Here is a 20,328-nt window from a genome sequence, read left to right as displayed (position 1 = left end):
GTAGATGGCATTCCACGATTCTGTCGCTTGATTTTTCAACTCCTTTAGATTATGACTGTGACCGTGTGCTAATTAAGGTGTTGGATTACCGTAAGATACCGGACTACGTCCTTGTCTTCCGTATTTCTATAATTTTTCCTGTTCACTTTTCACTTTCGCGTTCAGATAATTCAGTTAAGCGAATTGAAAGTGACAAACGTTAAATTCTTACGAATATAATCAACTTTCTCTGCACGCCACGAAAAAATTATTAATTCAAGTTGTCGAAAGGATCAACACAAATAATTCGTACAAATATATAATTCAGCTTAAAGCACATACGAACCACTCGTTCTATTAATCATTGAAAAGAAAAAAGATCTAAACGAGGAATTATATAAAAACTGTAGCTTCTAGGTGAAACCCCGAAAATTAAAACCACGTTAAAAAATTCAGAAACGAAGAATCGATTTCCTCGAGGTGGAGGTTTTACCGTTTCACGTTCGAATTCTATGCATTGGGGACATTTATGGAAATAACACTCGTGCACCCCTCCTGTTCTTTCCTCTTTCATCCCTTGCCGGTGCGCGGTCAATTTTCCAAAGTAATGTTTCCAGTCGAACGGGGACCCGGTTTCCGTGTAATTTAAACGAAATCATAAAAGTGCGAATTTCCAGCGCGCTAAAAAATCGCGGTAGGCGACGATGAATGACCGCCGTTTTACTTTCGCTATTTTCCAACCATTTCGCCGTACTGACGTCAAACGTCCACGCTGTTACAGCCCTGGTCTTTTTATCTGCAACCGATCTGTAACGTATAAAACATTGTTCGCTGTGCTGTTTGTGTTTCATCTATTTCGTTGCGGTTTGAATTGGAGTTGAAAAGGTTGCAAAGCTGTCTCACACGATTCAGACAATTTTTATACAGTGGCGAGCGTACAAATAGAAAACATTTTGGTTTCTATAACGCGTGTGAAATCCCCTGTAATATTTGTCTCTATATTAATATTGATATTAATAAGAGACGAATAAAGCAAAACCGAGGAAACTTCGAGAAATTGAAAAACCAACGAGTAATAACAGCCATGGATTCTTCGATGAAACTACGTTTCTTTATCTACCTCATCGATATTACCGTTTCCTTGTAAGTACAAGGATTTCCTCCCTTTTCTCTCATTTCTTTCCTTTTCTTCCTCTTTTGCTTTTTTTTTTTTTATTTGTTTTGTAACGAGGAACGCGAAAGAAGAGAGGCATTTTTTATTGCAACTGAATAGAAATATCAGCCGGCTGAATCTGGAACGTGTTGCGCTCAATTTTTGAAGAGTTCCATTTTCACAGTAGGCGAATGCAAACCACCGGCGGGCCTCTCCAGCGATGCTTACCTCAAAGGATATTTTTTGATAGTTCCGAAATATTCACGGGAAAATAGTTCATCCGTTACCGCGGCAGTCGGACGAGAATGGCCGCGAGTTTTCATAAAGAGGACGCGCGTCAGTGAGAGGGCTGCGCTACGCGAAACAGAAAAACTTTGAAACGCGTGTACGATTTCTTTTCGCGCAACGATAGAGTTATTGACACGTGAAAAGTCCGTTAGCGAGCTAAAAAACGTGGATATTACCATATGCATAGATATAGTAGTATTATTTTTACTTCTTTTTTTTACCTCTTCTTTTTTTCTTTCCTTTTTTTTTTTTTTTTTTTAATTTATGACTCCAGCTATAGCGAACCTTTGCAGCAGTAATTGTTATGTAGGGAGAGCTTCGTTTTCCATAAAGTATAGAAGTATTTTTGATACCATCTACAGAAGTGTACATCAATTTTTATATATACATTTTTTTTCAATATCTACTAATTGGACTATTCAGCACATAGACAATTTATGTTAGATTTATATTATTATATATAAGAAAATACTGCTCTGTTCTATACGCAATTTTATTCTTTCGTTCTCTTCTCTTTTCGAAATTTAAAGGGCCACGTGAACTTGGAAGTCGATTTCTAGTCACCCCGTGCCATACATATGCGTAGAGTCCCCATAGAATAGTCGCATTTTTATGGCGACGCGTTTCCAGCGATTCATTAATTGCTGACCTTGTTAGCGTAGCATTGTGGAAGCGATGGCGGTCCCATGACGGTGCTTGGGCCGCACCCGCGAGACTCCCACCGACCAAGGGGACAAAGCCGAAGAACAGAGAGAGAACTCGATGCTTGGAATCGGTGGAAACGAACGAGGAACGAGAATCTCGCTTGGCATTGTCATGCATTCAGCCCTGGCACGTAATAATGCCTGCCCTCCTTTGTCGTTTATGCGCCCTCCTGTTTTCTGGTTCTCCCCGGTCACGATCGCACTGGCTACCATTGCCCCGTATACCCCGTGTTTCCCGGCGAACGATCCACCCTCGTTCAGATCAACAGAAGAAGCCTAAGGACTAGTTTCCCCTGGAATTCCGGAATTTTCTTCCAAAATTCTATGGCGCTTCGCCTTTATTTTATCGTTGACATTGGAAGAATCTTGATATGTGAAGATTTTTTTCTACGAGGAGATAAGAAAGAGAGTGTGTGTGTGTGTGTGTGTGTGTGTGTGTGTGTGTGTGTGTGTGTATGTGTGTGTCTTAAATAAAATGCACCGACAAAGGTATTTTTGATGGAAGCTTCCTTCAGTACAAAACAGAACTTCGATAAATGAAATTTATATAATCGAGTTTTGGTTGAGCACTGAAATGAATTGTGTAAAAATAGCCTTTGCTGCAAGGTCCACAACTTTATGATTTAATTATTTTAACGACTTTAATGTAATAGATAGTATACTACACACTCTGATGTCTCTTCTTTTCTTAATGGAAGAAGATATTAAAAATTCATCTTCGCCTATCATGTTTTTTTTTACAATAGTATAATTTTAGAAAGTATTGTTTTGTCGCGATTGTCATTACTTTGCCAGCCATCTCAATAAGTACTCAATAAATACTATAGACTCGATGTATCGAGACCATGAATTCGTGAACAGCCTGTACATTACGAAAGTTAGTAAAGAAAGGCCCGGTTTGGATACGTTTGGCCAAATTGTAGAAGAGTGTTTTATCGGCGATAAAGACGAAGAAGTGTCGTATTCCCGAGGAAGTTGAGCTTTCAGAGGCTGCGTATCAGCGTGAACGTTCGAAGTAGCTTCCTCTAGCGGGATGCAATATCGCCCGGTGGATTGCCGGGCATGATCGAAAGTTCTTGCAGTATTCCGAATTGTGTAACAACCGTCTACAGTCCGGATCCTATAGTTTGGTAATTGTCCTTCCGTGAGCAAGTTGTTTGAGATGTCCTCGAGTGAGGATCGCAGTCTGAGAAGCATGCAGATCGTGCAATTGATTCGTCTTTGCCGATCTCACAAAGCTCCGACGCCTTTTGTTAAAAGAGTCGCTACGAACTAGTTGCTATGAATTGATCGTTCGTTTATTATAAGAAATTCGTTTATTATTAAAGATCTAATTTTGAAGAAGCCTTTCGTCTTCATTGATCCAATTAGTTCAGAGGTCCAAAGTTAAATTCATTGTCAGTTTCCAAACATTTGTTTGAGGTGGATAAAGGTAGTAATTTTTCGATAAAAAACAAACAGAAAGACATTGGTATGGAGATCGAGGTCGATAGCGAAAGTTAAAAAAATTTATTCAGTTTTTAAGAGATCGCATTTTATAACTTCCAATCCCATTTTTTCAACATATCAGACTAATTCTCACTCGCATCACCCTGATATACATCTAATCGAATCTAATCTAAAAATTCACCTGGTTCAATCATGTTCGTTCTATCTCTCTTTAAAATCGTTTAAGTCGAATTAATGAATCGACGTAGGGAAAATAAGCTACATGAGAGAGACGTAGGAAAGACGTAGGAAACACGAAAGCATGCATCTGAGCCTGATCTAAAACACGCTTCCCTCAATTATACATCTCTTCTTCAAAATCATCCAAATGTAAGTAACAAATCGGAACAGGAAAAAGGCAATGCGAAATAAGAAAGACGAAAATGAAGAAAACACGACGGTACGAATGTTGGAGCGGCCGCGGCGTTCTGACGAGGGACAACTGGGCCAATCGATACCGCAGCGAGCGACGGTGGGTCGGGGGCGGATGGGAGAACGAGCGGCGGCAACGGTGGCGGCGGTTGTAGGCTGGTGAACGTTTGCAACGCGTACGATGAGGACCGTAGATTTTGGGGGGTTGTAGGTGGCAGTAGGCAGCAGCAGGATGTTGCGGGGGTGTACTGCGTGTCGACGCTGGCGCGACGATTGTGATGGCGCCACCGTCGCCACTGGCTGCGTAGCGTGGCTGCCGCGCGATCAGCCTACTGCGCAGACTCGCGTCGCGGACCAGCGTTTTCCACCACAATGTTGTTGGACCTGTCGTTTTGGCCCGTGTTTCGATTGTTGTTGATATCGTCGTGTCGCCAAGAAAATTTCCATCGCGTCGATCGATTCGCCGGTTGACGTTTCGTCCGTTTTCTCAGTTTATCTCCTTCTCTCTTCATCCTGATTACACAGCCCGCCGGCCCGACCACGCGAGCAACCGCCACCTGGTCGCCGAGTGTTGCGTACGTATACAGCATCCCGTTAAGGCTTTCACTTCTATCATAACCTTAAAGTTCGACTTGAAATCCTCGCGCGAAAGTTCGAGTGCACCTCACGAGTGTATTGGCGATTTACAACACGAACACGGCTCTGATACATTGTGTGTGACTGTGTAACCGCGCGTACACGTAAACAGTGCCGTCGGCAAAGCAGCCGAAGAGCCGCGCGTCGATAGATCAGTTGGTTTGACAGCCACGTCGAAAATTAGCCGCGTCGTGCGCGGACAAGGTGTGTCGAGATAAGCTGGCGCCGATTTATCCAGAGTATCATCGAGAATATTATTTACGTTGGTCTACATACGACCGACTTACGTTTCGTTGAACTATGGGACGAAGGGTGAAAGGTAAACGACCGTCGTTTCGTTCAGCGATCGTCGTGTGACTTGTTTACGCGTTTTTGCCTTTCGTAGCTGGCAACTCGTTTCGACTTCGTTTGTCAAACCTGGAGTCTGGTATTGGGGGGAGGGAGATAAAATCGTGGCTTCCGTGGATTTAGATAAAGTGATACGATTTGGAAACACGGACGAAACTATATACGGTGCAGGAAGTGGCGAATGGGCGGTCTCGCGACTGTTTGAGATGGAAGTGAGTAATAGCTGAGTAAAGTGACCGCTGTATTGGTTGTGATGATCATCGTACGGCCATAAACTGTCGCCCGAGTGATTCAATTGCTACCGCAAGCTGACCCAGCAGCAACGATGCATCACTACTATACGCAAGAAGACATAGACCGTGTTGGTAAGTGGAAGTTGGGTTAGGTTAATGTTTACCAGTTTGCCTGCGAGCCATGCTTTTAAATTTAATGTAAAAAAGAAGATGAATTGTTGCATTTAGCAAAATTTGTTGTTTATTTCGGGCGAGGATAATTTATTTGCGTTTTTCTTTTTTTTTCAATTTTTATGTTTGGGTTGAATGTTTACATTGTAAGTTTTCATTGTATGTTTATTTCTTTCTTTCTGTGAAGAACTTTATTTTATCTCTACGTTAACCTACAAATTGCCTAAATCCAAGTAGAGAATCCAATATACGTAATTATGTTTCGAAAATATTTAACAGCATCCTAAGCTAAATAAAAAGTTTTTTTCAAAATAATATATTTTTCCACCCAACTGTAATTTAACCTAAAAATTCACGAAAAATGGCACGGTATCTAACATAAACCACATCTTTCATTTACAAAATATGAAAGTCAATAAGAAAATTCTACAAACTAAATGATTAACCAATCATACAGATAATTTACTATCGTTAGCGAATTCGTAATTTGCCCGATGATCGTCGTTGAACGATCGATCGTACGTGACGAGGTTAGGTCAATGGGTCCACTTTTAACTTTGACCCAAAACTGCACCTGTTAAAGGTGATGCGGGAGAGCAACGGACGCTGTATCGAAACACCAGTACCGAAATAGGTAGCGTTGCTAATTATTCGGTGGAAAAAGCACCAGCTGGAGAATTGTATACGATTACAAAGTTTGTCGGGCTGGGCTCCTTAAGCGATCCACGCCGCGGCGACATCGCCGATTTACAATGCAAATACCGGACGTCGGGTAACTTCGTAGAATTATCGGTCAAATCGCAAATTTCATCCAGGCCCGGGGTTCCAGCCGTAAATTGTTCGTTCGCGTATTTACACGGAATTAAAGCCGCTCCTTCGAGACCGCTCAAATTACCTTACGACGTCATCTAATTTGCCGAGTTACGCCACGCCAGACGTATCGCGGTAAATGGAATTCGGCGATGCGATTGTCGTAGTTTTAGCTGCTTGCAACGGTGAACTATAGGGCTAATAGACGTTGCGGTAGTTGTTGCCGCTGTTTCTGCTACGAATATTGCCATGTTGTGAACTAATCCCTCAAGCGACACCGATCGACGCTCGATGATACGCCACCCTATATACTGCGCCATTATTAAGTTAGAGACAAAAAATAGTATCACTTATGAAATAAATCCGTTCATTGTTCAATAAAACTCAGCATTGCTTCCGAATAGGAACGAAACTACAAGAAGGGAGGTGTAGATCTCGAGACACGAACCTCCCCTAATATTTTCGTCACGGTTATATTTTTTTTCTTGCGCCCCTCCGCGGCGGAAAAACACGCGCGCGGTATTCTTAACATTAACGCGCCTATTTGGAAAATGTATGCAGGTTAGATCCCAGGCGTACCGGCCACCCCTTGTACCCAGGATTATATTAGGTCCTTCAGGCTTTCCGCGCGAGTCTCCGACGGAATATAAATTGGTCTGGATACGATAGCGGCGAAATGAAGGAATGGAATAAAATTTGCAACGTCTTTTTCCGCGACAAGCGCATCGATTTCGCTTTCCAATCGAAGGATAAAAGATTCGCGCTCTCGTTCAAGTACATGCAAATTATCCTCGCAGTTTGTTCAAAACGATATTCGCGAGAAAATATCTTATTGCAGTCTCAATGAGATTTCGTGCAACGAGTAACAAAAATATTTAACGATTAAATATTTTCACCAAGTTAACGAGTCCTCACCTAACCCCTGCATCTTACCCTACTTCACTAAACAACAACCACTTAAGTAACCATCCCCTCGATCACTCCACGTAATCTACAAACTCTGGCCTTATCAGCCTACTCCAAATCCACAGTACCCCATTGATCCCCCAGTGACATCAATCGAACCTCCGAAAAATCCCACCCATACAAACAGTCCATTGCCAATTGTCTCCACCGCACCGTGTACATTCACCAAACGATCAGACCCCGTGAAACGACGTATTCACGCGGAACGCCACTTGACTTCTTTATTCGGACGCGTAAAGAATGTCGGCCGAATGGATCATGTCCAGGTTAGAAGCAGCGAAACAATAAGAAAAGGAGAACGAGCAGGACAGCGTCGCATTGTTCGCGCCATGGTGGTCGTCGCACGTACGGGTTCCCCGTAACGCATTCTGCTTTAAGGCCACGCTGCTCGTAAGCAAATTAGAATGGCGCACGTGGCTCGCATAAGTCGGCTTCGTGTCTGCGTGCTCCGTGTGGGGCGCGTCGAGCTGGATTTGTAAGGCCACCTTCCTCCATTCCGCCTCTCGTAGCCGTGACGCCAATGGGCTTTTCTGCTCGTGTTCTTCTCGCCCAAAGGGCACGGACGCATCGGCAATTACGCCACTTTATTGCTAGGGTTACGTGTCGTGCATGGAATTAATGCAATCCGCCCAGGCTAGGGTGGCGCTCGCCCACGTTTTTTACTGCGTTTTCACCACGGCCGACGTTTTCTCCACGTCTCTGCGGCAATGGTCGCGAGTTTTATTCGAAGATTCTTCATGCGCGCCTGGCTAATTGAATTCGAAAGTATTAATTGCGCGCCACTTACCAACGCCTAGGTAATACATATTTAATGCGACGATTCTCGACCGAGGGAAACATTTTTGCCTTTTTTCTCTCACTGATTGCGTGTGGTTGTAGGGTTTCAGTGGAATGCATGGGATCACTACCATTAAGGGACAATGTTAACGCAACATTTCGTTTCCTTTTATTTTCAATTAATTTACAATACCATAAACCATCGCTCGGTGATGTAGCTTCAACGAATTAAAAAAAATGCCTGAAATTTTCTAAATGGTTGTACGGTAATTCTTAACGAATTCTTTATTTTACAAATATTCTGAATAAGGAGAAAATCTACAAATACAAGACAGAAGGGTTTAGCAATCACGGATCATGCGTTGATCGTAAACTCCATGTTCAGGAACACAGTAAATCGCGATATGTAAATATCTTAGACGAGTCTCATCGGAAGCAAAAAAAAAAAAAAGAAAAGAAAAGAAAAGAAAGGAAAGGGGAATGAGAAACTTGACTGTGATGAAGCCATGATGCAACCGTGAAATCTACCACGGAAACCAGAACTGTAGTGGAAACGACGAGGCGAGTAAACAAAAATATCAGCGGGCGGATAAAAATGTAAATATCGACGTCGGGAAGGGTTGCGGAATTTTTATCTAAAATGAAATTACGGGGTGGAAGTGCTGGCTGCGTAAATACATTGTAGACGCAGCGCATCGCGTCGATGGCGCACCCTCGCTCAATTTGAGTTTTATTTATATCCTCCTGGGGATAAAATGGGCATTGCTATCGCCGTGGCCGTCAATTGTGCTCTGTCATCCCTCGTTTCGGCTTTAGTCCGCGGGCTCTTGTCGTGCAGAAACGCGCCTCGGCGCAAACAAGTGTCTCCATAAGTGATCATCGTCCCCTTTAAATTGCAACCATCTCGTTCGTTCGCGTTTAATCGAGGACCAGAGAGAATTGAGATGACTGTCGCGGCACTAGTGTCGTTTTTCCTCATCTGGGAATTACCGAAGTGTGCGTGAATTAATTTTGTAATGAACGCGTTTAAGTTCACTATCGCATTACCTACATTGTCACGTAGTAATGGAATATTATTCAATTTCCGTGTCTGTTATTATTAAATGATATGGGTACTAATAAATAGGCGATGTAATAATATAGTAATATATACGTAAAAGCTGTTACAGATAATAGTTATAAATTGGTAGATAATAGTGGATAATAATTTGAAAAATTATGTTCAGAGATTACTTAGATTAGAATTTCGTTTGATTTAATTTGGATCAGGAGAGGATATTGGTTTCAAACAGTTATTCTTGAGTATGACGTATACCGGCCTAGTATCTTTATTTTTAGTAGTAAGATATCTGAAACGGAAATAATTTTATGTTAACTATCAATGAGCAGTAATAAAGATTTTAGAAATATTCGCCGTCGAAAGCGTTTCTCCTTACCGCCATGATAAAAGTAGAACAAACTACCGTTTATCCTTCGATAGTAGCGCAAGCGGACCACGATGAATCGAGCAAAGTTTCTATCGATCCTGCGAGACTGCTCCATCCCCCATCTTTCCTCTCTTACTACAAAATTTACATGGATCCAGCGAGAATCTAGGATCGTTTCTTTCCACGCTTTCCTTGTTTTCCCACTCGGAAGTTTTTATAAGGCGCACACACATTAAAGCGCGAGACGTCCGTCTGATTACCCACGAGGTCGCAACTGTTGAGGATACTTGGAATACTCAAGAATATTACTATTATAAATTATAAATATTATCGCAGTTAGCAACAAACAAACGTCGGAGATATTATCTCGATATAAAAAGGATTTGTAGCGGCACTCGACAACAAAACTTTCCAACAAGGATCACCGAAGCGTAAGTGCCGACAAGCCTAATGAGCCATCGATGTCCCTACGATCCTTTCGCCGAATTTTTGGAAGAAGCCGTACGTGGCTACGGTCGCAGACGCCTAACAAACGCGTGCGTAGTGGGAATATTGAGGGGTGACAAAAAGAAACGAGTCGGATCAAGAAAACAGTTGAGTTGCGATCGAGAAGTGAGAATCGTCAGTTGGAAACGAGAGTTGTAGGTGGAGAGTCGAAAGCGAGAATTCTTAACACTTTGACTAGCACGTTGGTCATGTATGACGGGCCACGGTTTCTCCTGTGACGCCACGGTGGTCATTGGGAATCGCTTGAACTTCTTACAATTGTAAAAATTGAATGAAGATTGACTGTTAGGGCATTTTGAATATAACCGGGAAGATACTTTAAAACAAAAAGTGCCCCATTGAACAATTAAACATTTGTATTATAACGTCGATAAAAAGAAAATGAGAACAAATCTTTCATCTAACGGTGCACTGTGTTTGCATCCATATGTTTGAGGGATAATCTACGAATAATATTATAAATACAGCGTAGAAAATAATCGTAAATGCTGCTTTATAATCGTTTAATTAAAGTTAGAAGTGCGAACATACCTTACTATTATATATAGAATGAGCAAATACCGTTTACTAATATCTTCTGCAAGTTTCAACAATATATTCTGGACGTTTTGCTTATGTCGAAATAACGAATGCAAATGGTTTGTTGAAATAAGCGAAGCCTTGTTATAAATGTCGCTATCAACTGCTACCACGGCGCCATAGTGCTCACCCGTGACCACCAATAAGATAAACAGTCCATTGGGGAAGAATGTTGTTTTACATCATCAATTTATTATTTTGCCATTATATGCTGTGAATAATAAAAATACTCACGTGGCGTCCTGAGCGAAACATGTGATTTCAGCGTGGCAGTCAAAGTGTTAACGAATATACTGTTAAACACCGCCGAGTATTTCTTTAGCATCCTACACGTCCTACATTAAAATCACCTGAGATTTATTTCAATGAATACAATGTTGCGTAGATATACATAATCTCCTATATTAAAATACTTATATAACTATGAGGTGCGATGTATATAGTTTATGGACTTTTAATTAAAATTCTATTGAGAAAGTATATGAATAATCTGGCCTATTAAAAACGATCTACCTAAAATACATTATTCGTAATCGACAATAGTGCACTATAACACAGCATGAAGTCGAATGAATTCCAGAAAGACCGTTTCCACGACAACGCCCAATTAACGTTTCCGAAGAAACCCCGTCACGAACGTTCATATAGGTTACCAAGCGACAATCGAGAATCCTTCAGCCATCGAATAAAGTGGTAAATATAATAGAAACTCGCTGGCAACTTTCTCCGTCTAACCTATATAATTCAGTATCGAGAGCGCGCGAGCGACACCAGCGAAGAGGACGCGGAAATCGCTAGAAAATATCGAAGCCCCGTTTCTCTAAAGCGCGCTTCGCACAATTTTTTTTTTTTTTTTCACCCCGTTTTCAGCACGGTGTTTCAAACGTTGGAATATCTTCGCTGATGGAATTCGCGCTGATGAATGAAAATTGTTCGCCCCGGCCGTATTGAATTACCCGCCGCGGCCGGAGATCGATCTATGAGATTAACAGTTCGGATTAAAACAACAACCAACCTCGATCGAACAAAAAAAAAAGATGAAAAAAAGGAGAAAAGAGCGAAAAAGAAAAAGAGAGGAACGGATGAAAAACGAAGGAAAAAAAGATATAGCGCGGAAAAAAATAACGCTTTGACGGATACGATTTATACAACGGCGAAACGAAATATTTAACGATTATATCGCTCCGTACGGAGCGTATTGTTCGCGCGTCGATTGCGCGCCGCTCCCGACCAACTCGATAGGCGGCTATATTATGCGCTTGATGGGATTCCGCTTCTCCTATAAAAGTCATCCTTCCCCGGGGGTAAATATAAACCACTTTCCCCGTGGAAACAATGCCGCGGGGCGAGAAAAAAAAAAATACACGTCGTATTTTTACCGTCGCGTCGTCGTGTCTTCGTCGTACGTTCGCACGTTTCGTCCTACGATGTACCAAGTATTTAAAATGTGTTAATTCCGTTTGCGCGGAATTACGATACTCGTGAGAGGGAATGTAATTTGAAGTGGCGCTAGAGATTCGTAATGCGTTACACCGTTAACTAGATAGGGAACTTAAGAATTTGTTTTCAATGCAGTAATTAATTTCGATTAGCTCTAAACGAGATCACAATCTACCTATACACAGTAAAGCAGCAACGATAATTGTCCGTGAGATTATGACTTGCTAACTAGTCCGACGAATCAGAGACTGACCACTATCGTGGCGTTTCCATGAAACAGCATAGATCGAAATTTAATCTTCGCGTGTATACCTGATCTACAGATAATTGTACACGTCGTTATTTCAGAATTCCCTGTATCGCTGAATTACAATTCCGAAATGCTTGCCACTACGAACTAACATTCTCCATAGTAATATTACCAACGCGCACTATTCATGGCAGATCATTCTTCGCTTAGTAACGCTAATAACAAATTCCATGTATTAAGAATATTATCAACTTCTTAAAAAATAACTTACAAATACATCACCTTTAGCTCGACTGACACGAAACATGGGTCGCGTGGTATGTAAACGTTTCAAGCGATAGCTAATTATTAATCGATGATTTCCGAGTGATCGACAGCTGGCGGCGAAAGTAACGAACTCGCCCTTCCTATTTGTTGGGAACGATGAACAAGCAACGGGAACGGTTTAATGTGTAAAACTGCATTTAACTCGATTCCTGGGAAAATGGGTTGGCGCTAATAAGATTCATGCAGGACAAAAGCGGCCATGTAAAACAAGTTACGTGACGACCGTGACGCAAATGCGCGATTCGCCGGCAGCTGGCGCGACCAGAGGACGCTCGTTGCAATTTATCCGCGGCCGTACGCGAATTTGCCTCCTATATGTAATGCACACTGTTCGGCCCTAAAAGTAAATTCAGCATATCGATCCTTACACTAGTAATTTTCCTTGTAATTCTATCGTGTCGTTCCATCGTTTTTTTTTTTTTCCTTTTTATCTAAAATATCAAATTTAACATAATTATGTATATAACATATATCGTTATAATATTTAATAGTGCGAGAATATGTTTCATAGAAATATCGAAATACGTGATAGAGCTTGTTAAGTTAGGGTTGTACATAGGTATAGAGCGTAATCTAAATGGAGCTTTTAGAGTTTACTACCATTAATGCGGCAACTGTATTATAGCATTTTGGAAAATGGTTACTAAGGGTGTATCATTCGAAGGCTGAAAAGCAGAGAAATTCAACGAGATGAGTTTTGATCAATCTCCCATTTAGAGGCTACAGATTACATAACGTAGATTATTTTCTTTTTACACAACATTCATTTCTATACATAGAATTATTACCAATTAATTATTACTAACTCTAGAGACGGATATAATTAAACTAGGCACTCGGTATATCTACGTTTCTCATTTATCGCGCTCTTCGCTGTTACATCGACGATCGGTGGAAATAATTCGGAGGATGGTGAACGTATTAAAACGATATCGACGCGTTAACCGGCCCGTTAAATCGTATAATCGTTTGTCTCCGACGCTAATTCACCGGTTGCTCGCGACTGCATTAACGAATCGCATCATTTGCACGGACGTTGTTTAAACGACTTCTCGCTCGAGTCATTACATTAATGATATTTTATTCCGGTGCGGTGTGGCTCGTTTGTTCCTGTTCGATTTTGGAATAGCTTGTGCTTTATGCAGGCGCCACCGTCGTGATTTTTGGGGCACACCATAAGCGTTACTATTCATGAAACTTTCGTTACTTTCGAGGAACGTTGCGCCAGGTTTACCGTTAATTACACGCCAGTAGGTTAATTAACTCGATTATGTAATTGAAAAGCGGCAGCTGGTAATTGTAACGAGTCATTACGTCGGCGTTGCTAATTTGAGTAGGTGACAAATATGACAATGATGTGGATATATGCGTTACTTTCGATACACGTAGTGTGTTGACGACAATGAAGCTGTATTACATTTTTAATCAATTCAAATAGCTCGTTCAAAGCTATTGGAAGGTGTACACTTTGTTCTACTCCATCACTGATCGTTCTGGATCATTCGCATTCCTGGCAAAACTTCACACGTAAATTTCTCCGAAATAGATATTTATCTTTCCTGAGAGATCTATTAAATATTGGACTTAAAATTTGATCAACTATGATATACGAAAGAGTTCAATAAGTAACAGAATTAGACAGGAATGAACATAAATAATACAATTTACCTATAGAGAGCTGAATTTTATTCCGAATTTTCTGATTACTATATTATCTCTTATTTGATCTATTTTACGCTACATCCAAATCCTCCACGCTCCAAAAAAAAAAAAAAAAGAGAAAAAGAAAATCAGACAAGAAGCAAGGAGAGCGCATATTATGGAAGGATTCAATCAGGAGGATATTCCAAAAGACAAGAACACTATCACGCCTCAAGCGGCAGTTAGCCCTAACGAACGAAGGAGGAACGACAGCTACTTCCGACTCGTTGCAGCACGGCGATAACGGGAAAATTGGTACAGTGTCGAAGAGAGGACGAGCGGTTCGAAATAACCACGGCTGATTATCATTCGCTTATCGTTTTCATAATTAACATATTAGGAAGAAGTTTCTTAACGGAGGAAGCAAGAAGGAACGAGATAAATGGGGACGGGGCGAGCGACGGAAGAGAGCGTACAGAAGTAATCTGGACGGGGGCCAGAAGCTAATTCCCGTAGTTTGAGTTGATGAAGAGAACGAGACCATTCCGCTGCGAAGCTAGTTAAAGTTCAGCCACTTCTATTTCCGGTTTTACTCCTAATAGCGGGTACTAAGCGCGAACGTGTACGCACGCGGACACCTACCGTACGTAACAACGTATGTACGTATGAACACGATGTGAACCTCACTACACGGCTGGACATTTCGATCTGCGAGCTGGATAAGAAATTTTGGTAAATTGAATGACCGTAGATGATGTAAATCTGCTGGACGATGATAATTAAGTTTTGGGTTTGCAAAGGTACGACGAGGCTTCACAAGGTTGCGACCAAATCAATTTATCAACAATTCGCGAAACTATATGAAATACACATTAAAATACGTATTAAAAATAAGAAATTTGTGTCGCGAGATTAAATAGCTGATGTCAAGGTTTCGTTAGGTTCCTCCTTTTGGAAGTTTGACAAGGTTTGAGCAAGTTGAATGTGATTTCAGAACGGAAGGTCCCATCGCTATTTTCCTCATCGATCAAGAAACACACAGAAGTCGGTCTCCTTTAAGTAGTCTCCGGGAATATCACGGAAGCGTATCTCGACGAACAGTTTCAAGCTGTCTCATCCCTTAGCTTGTGGATCTCGTATCAGGTTAGAATCAATTATTTCGAGGCACAAACGTCTAGACCCGTATCGATCCGTCTCGAGCCTGGAACGATACGTCGCCAGATCCTGTACTAATAAACATTCATTAGTCGCCAAACCGATAGGATCCTGAGGATATTGGCAACGAGTACGTTTGCTGGTGCACGACAGAGGGGTGCGAAACGGGCAAACGTTTGTTGACAGAGAAAGGAAAGTTTCGCTCTCTTTCTGAATGGTCGTCTTCTGTGATATATGATGCGAGATGAATCGTTTCAATTAACTGTTACCGGCAGAGACCAATCTGTCCAATTCTATACAGCCGAATAATTTGAATAATGTGAAACTTTTAAAACCTTTATGGTGTTTGTTTCTTCGATGACAATTTATCGAGTTAGAAGAGTTGCAATAATTGTACTGGCTAGATCGATTTTCCAAATTCATGTATAGCTATTTTTTGACACGTCCGAGCAAATAGATGTGGCAAAAATTGACAGGTTAAATTTTTGCTAATTGGATCTCTATAGACGATTACTGTGATTGTATTGGTCGCATAGATAGATTCTGAGCGGCATTTTATCAGAAAGTAAAACTATTTGTGGTAGCGAAAGGGCGCCACAAGCGCTCCACAAGATCAGACAGGCTAAATCGAGATATACGGTTGATCTTATTGCAAACGGGCTTTGCGGAAGCCTCGGTTCCTTTGTGAACAGTCGGAGATTACTGGTTGTCAGTTGCTGTTGGGCTACGAGATCAGAAGTGGAAAGGAATCGGTGCAATGCCTCTCTGTGGATTATTACCGAGCTTGCGCCACCGCGAAGCGGCTGAATAATGAAACGATGTTTGTGAAACTTAATATCGATGATTCTGTGACAATAATCAGAGAAGAAAAGTGTGCTGGATTTCTCTAAAAGTTATTTCAAAAGCGTATAAACTTCCTTCAATTTCATCCCTACGTTTTCAACGAGAGAATTTATTTTAACTATCTGCCTTCCTGTTATATTCGCTATTTCCCATTTTCTCAACTTGTCGCAATGGAAGAAATTCAGTTAGAGAAATGAGCGACAGATGAGTGTTGAGAATTGTGGATCTCAATCGCCGAAATAAATGTATAGGAACACTTAGATCACACTTGGAATTGATATCAAAATAGTTTCACATTTATTTAATATGTGATTTACAAGATATTCGTCGATACATATTTGCACGCGTCTCAGCACTTTCTTTGCCTCGCCATCTTCCTTACCACGCTACCAACGCAACAGTTGCATTCTTCTGTCTTACGAGACGCTGTGCACAGACCTACTCCCACACGCTCTTACTCATGTATGTGTGTCACTACTACGCGGCTAATCTAATGTAGCATACAAAGTTCCACATATCTCAAAAATAAGAATATCCAAGAAAATAACCTAAGCCCTTTGCACAGTTTCCCTGGTAACATGGCAAACATGCAGGAATCGGTGTACCGGCAGCATCTGAATCCCTTTACAGCGAGAACCAATGCAACAACAATTTCCGTAGCAAGAAACGCTGTTAATAGCCCGCGAAGCGCGAGAAACGCAGTCCCGACGGCATTTACGTCCGCCGCTAATTGCACCGCAGCTCGCCAGTCCGCGGCTTCGGACGACCCGTTCCCAACTATATTAATCCATCCACGCTATTCACGCAAGAGAGAGAGAACAGCGTAGAGAGGGTGTGGGACAAGAAGCTTCCAATGGAAGCAACGATCGTCGATTAACCACAGGCGGCAGCGGTCGTCAGACAATATCCGCGGCTCTTCACCAAGTACTCTCTGTTAACGATCATAACGCATCATGCAAACCTATAAGGGGTAAAGCGGCGATCAGGATGCCTGGGCACGCACCCTCTTGGATTACCTTCGCCGTCCCCACGGCCCGTTGTTTCCATTGGCCGGCCGGTTTTCGTTGCACGATGCACCACGATGGTTTACCCTTCGTCGTCGCCGCCATAGTTGGGTCCTCTCCCATCGTTCCTACCCTTTCAAATCCCGCAATCGAGTGGCAGACTATCGGGAATCGCCCTAGATCGCCATTATCGTTAATCAAGCTGGTGTTTACGGAGTCTTAAGCGGCGCTGTTTGCGCCGCGAAACGCATCCTGCCGCCACGCACACTAGCGAGACGCGCGTTTTACGAGCGGATAGGATGAAGAAGAACGACGAGGTTACGTGTCGATGCGGGATATGGCGGAAGATGGCGGAATTGAGTTGCTGCAGGTCGCTTCAAGTGACCTTTAACGTTTAATATCGAAGGAAATGGCACGGGGCGTGGAAAAATTGTAGGTGAAGGGGCTTACAGGTGATTTTGTACTCTTCAAAATAACTTACTTTTTACTCCTTATATAAGATGGTTCTAGCAATTCAATTACGCTATGTTTATTTCAAGCGAAAATAACGAAAAATTGTGGAGGAAAATTTTCCACTATTTAACAAGCTTCAAGAAATTTCCCCGTTAGATTGAACAAATATAATGGACCATAATTTCTCTATAGACATTATCGCTGATAGACAAACTTCGTTCGTGACGTACGGACGTTCACACAAACTTCTGCGCAATTGCCACATTCCAATTTATTCCAGAATTTAAGCTCACGTGTTTTGAAACATCCTGTAAACGTGCTGGGAGATCTGCCGGTGGAGAAAAAGGTAACCGTCGCGCTCCAGAGATTCCCTGGCGGACAGCCAAACACCCAACAACCAAGAAACCCTTAGACTCAACTGTATCCACTCCATCCATGGACCTAGCCATCCAGCTCTCCTCTTTTTCCCTTTCCGTATCCGCTATCTCTCTCTAGCCACCGATCTCTCCACCTGCCGGCCTCCCAGTTCTTTGCTCGCATCTCTCGCTACCGAAATTCCATTTTCTAACGTGCAACGCTGCTCTCTCCACCCCCGTTTCTTCTTGCACGTCCTTTCGACTGTCACTCCAACTGCTCGCTATCGCGTCGGTTATCACTCTCGTATCCACCGCCTCTATCCTTTCTTTCACTTTTGATTCTCTCCTCGTTTCGTTTCGTTTCCACTTGCTTCTCTACTCTTCCATTCTCTCGTTGAGGTAGATTCCTGCATTTCTTTAGCTAACAGGATTCGATCGCTCTTGTTAAGACGGTGCGCGACACGATCGCGTCATGTCACTTTGGTAGAAGACGGTGTTCCAGGGTGAGCGGTATAAATTTACCAACGAAACGTACTTTTGGACCGACAAAATTGATACAATGAAATTGTACGGCGAATTTCAGTGAAAATTCTATTTTTTAGAACTAAAGAATTTCTGCAAAATGCGTCGATGAACAAATATAAGCGCAGTAAGATAATCGGTCGTACGATCGATGGAACGAAGCAGCCCGTGTCATTAACCGTACTGGTGCATCGACCCAGTTGTTGCCGCGCCATTAGCGGATAATGACACTTTTTCGAGCGGAAGTAGACTAGCTAGATCGGCGTCGATCGTTCCGCCCGTTTGGTTGCGAACGTCTTCCAACGTTGTTACTATTTGAACGAAGGATAAAGTGTCTCGAGGATTGTTTCATCGAGTCAGAGATCACCAATCTTTATTTTGAACGATTTTATTTTTACACAAGATTCTATGAATCGGGATATTTGGAGTTAATGTTCTTGCTAAGTAGAGTTCAGGAACCTTACAGATTTCTAATGGTCCTATGTAAATACATCGAATTATTCAAGTTGAAATTGAATATTTATATTTGTATTTCATGATCATCAAGCTTCCATATAAAAATCTAAACTTTCAAAGGCAAAAATGTTCTCTTCGATCAATTTAACAATCGTTTCCCATGCAACGATTTTCAATTTTACGGAAACGAAGAAAATATCGATCGAGGCAGCGTTAAGATGACGAGCCAGCGTTTCTAACAGCGGACGTCGCGATTTTTCACGGTGAAAATCGGCCGGAACACGAAACCACCGACGGAACTGGCAATTTCATCGAGTCGAGCTTAAACAGTCACGCGAGATGATTGATCTTCCCTCCCGCTGCCGATACGTTCGTTCTCCTGAAAGAAAAAAAGAGGAAAAGAAAAAAGAGGGGGGAAAAAATAGTGTCAATCGTTCGCGATGTTCTGCATCCAACGGCGGACAGTTTGATCGATTCGAGGAGCGTGCTCGAACGGGTGCAGTGAATTTCGGCGTTTCAAGCGCGCATCAATGTGATATTGGCCGAAAACGGGTAGCTCTTTCATAATTTTTCCTGAATTTGTAGAGTGAAACAGAGAAGACTTGTTCCAGCTTCAAGAGCATGAGATTTTATTGCGCGACGACTAAAGGGAATTTTGGACGATGTTTAGCGAGGGCCAGGATTATTATACGAGTGGTCTGGGAATTTCTGATCGTTGCTTAATTTGTAGAATAACGAGCAAAATTCTACGCACGAACAATAGTTTGGAACACAGATTGACGTGTATTAGTTAAAGTTTTTCAAGCTTTTAACAATTTTCATCCCAGTAAATATCGTTCTACCTTAATATTCAGCCAAGAGAAATATGTTTAATAATAGTTCTGCTAGAAATAATCACCAAAGAAACAGGAGAAATTCGCAATATTAGAAATTGCAATGTGTACTCTCTTCGGAGGAATGTAAAATATCTACTACATCATACTCGTAGCGCGATTCATCTAAAGAAGTAGCAAACGTTCAGGAACAAACAAAGACATCTACGATGACAACCCGCAAGATCGATGAAGCATGTCAAAGACATAACCAGCGCAAACACATCGCGGCATGAAAATTTACACACGTGCACGATCAGAATTCCTTTCGCGCGGATTCGAAGGCGAATAACGGTAAAACGACCAGCCGAAAATACCAACGCATTTGAGGACGCTCGAGCGCGCCTTTCTCCCCTTTCAGAATCGTTTTTCAGTCGGCAATAACATTCCAGGAAAAAAACAGCCACGTAAAGCGCGCCTCCTTCGCGAGCAACCGAACGCTTCCCAACGAAACAAACTACCAATGACGACGAAAATCACTTCTCTACCACTGGTCAAAGGAAAATACGAAATATCGAAGCACTTTTTGATTGGTTCTAGCTATGTTCTTCGTTCCATCGCCATGATTGCG

The 20,328-nt window shown here is 42.0% G+C and overlaps 1 protein-coding gene across 7 annotated transcripts in view; it reads left to right on the top strand.

Annotated features, from left to right (window-relative positions):
- The window catches only part of LOC122568532 (teneurin-a), a 699,158-nt gene that overhangs the window by 433,129 nt on the left and 245,701 nt on the right, over positions 1–20,328 (top strand). Inside the window, exon 1 of one of the 7 annotated variants that reach the window (XM_043728383.1) lies at positions 4,382–5,333. The exons of the other annotated variants lie outside the window; for them this stretch is intronic. Within the exon in view, the coding sequence (XP_043584318.1) occupies positions 5,294–5,333 (40 nt within the window). The 5' untranslated portion in view covers positions 4,382–5,293. Of the gene's footprint in view, positions 1–4,381; positions 5,334–20,328 lie in introns of those variants that run through there. 7 annotated transcript variants of the gene reach the window in all.

This window comes from Bombus pyrosoma, linkage group LG6 (genome assembly GCF_014825855.1).
Source record: "Bombus pyrosoma isolate SC7728 linkage group LG6, ASM1482585v1, whole genome shotgun sequence".
NCBI lineage: Eukaryota > Metazoa > Arthropoda > Insecta > Hymenoptera > Apidae > Bombus > Bombus pyrosoma.
The sequence above is the reverse complement of the archived record's forward strand: the minus strand, read 5'-3'. Positions and strand labels throughout refer to the sequence as shown.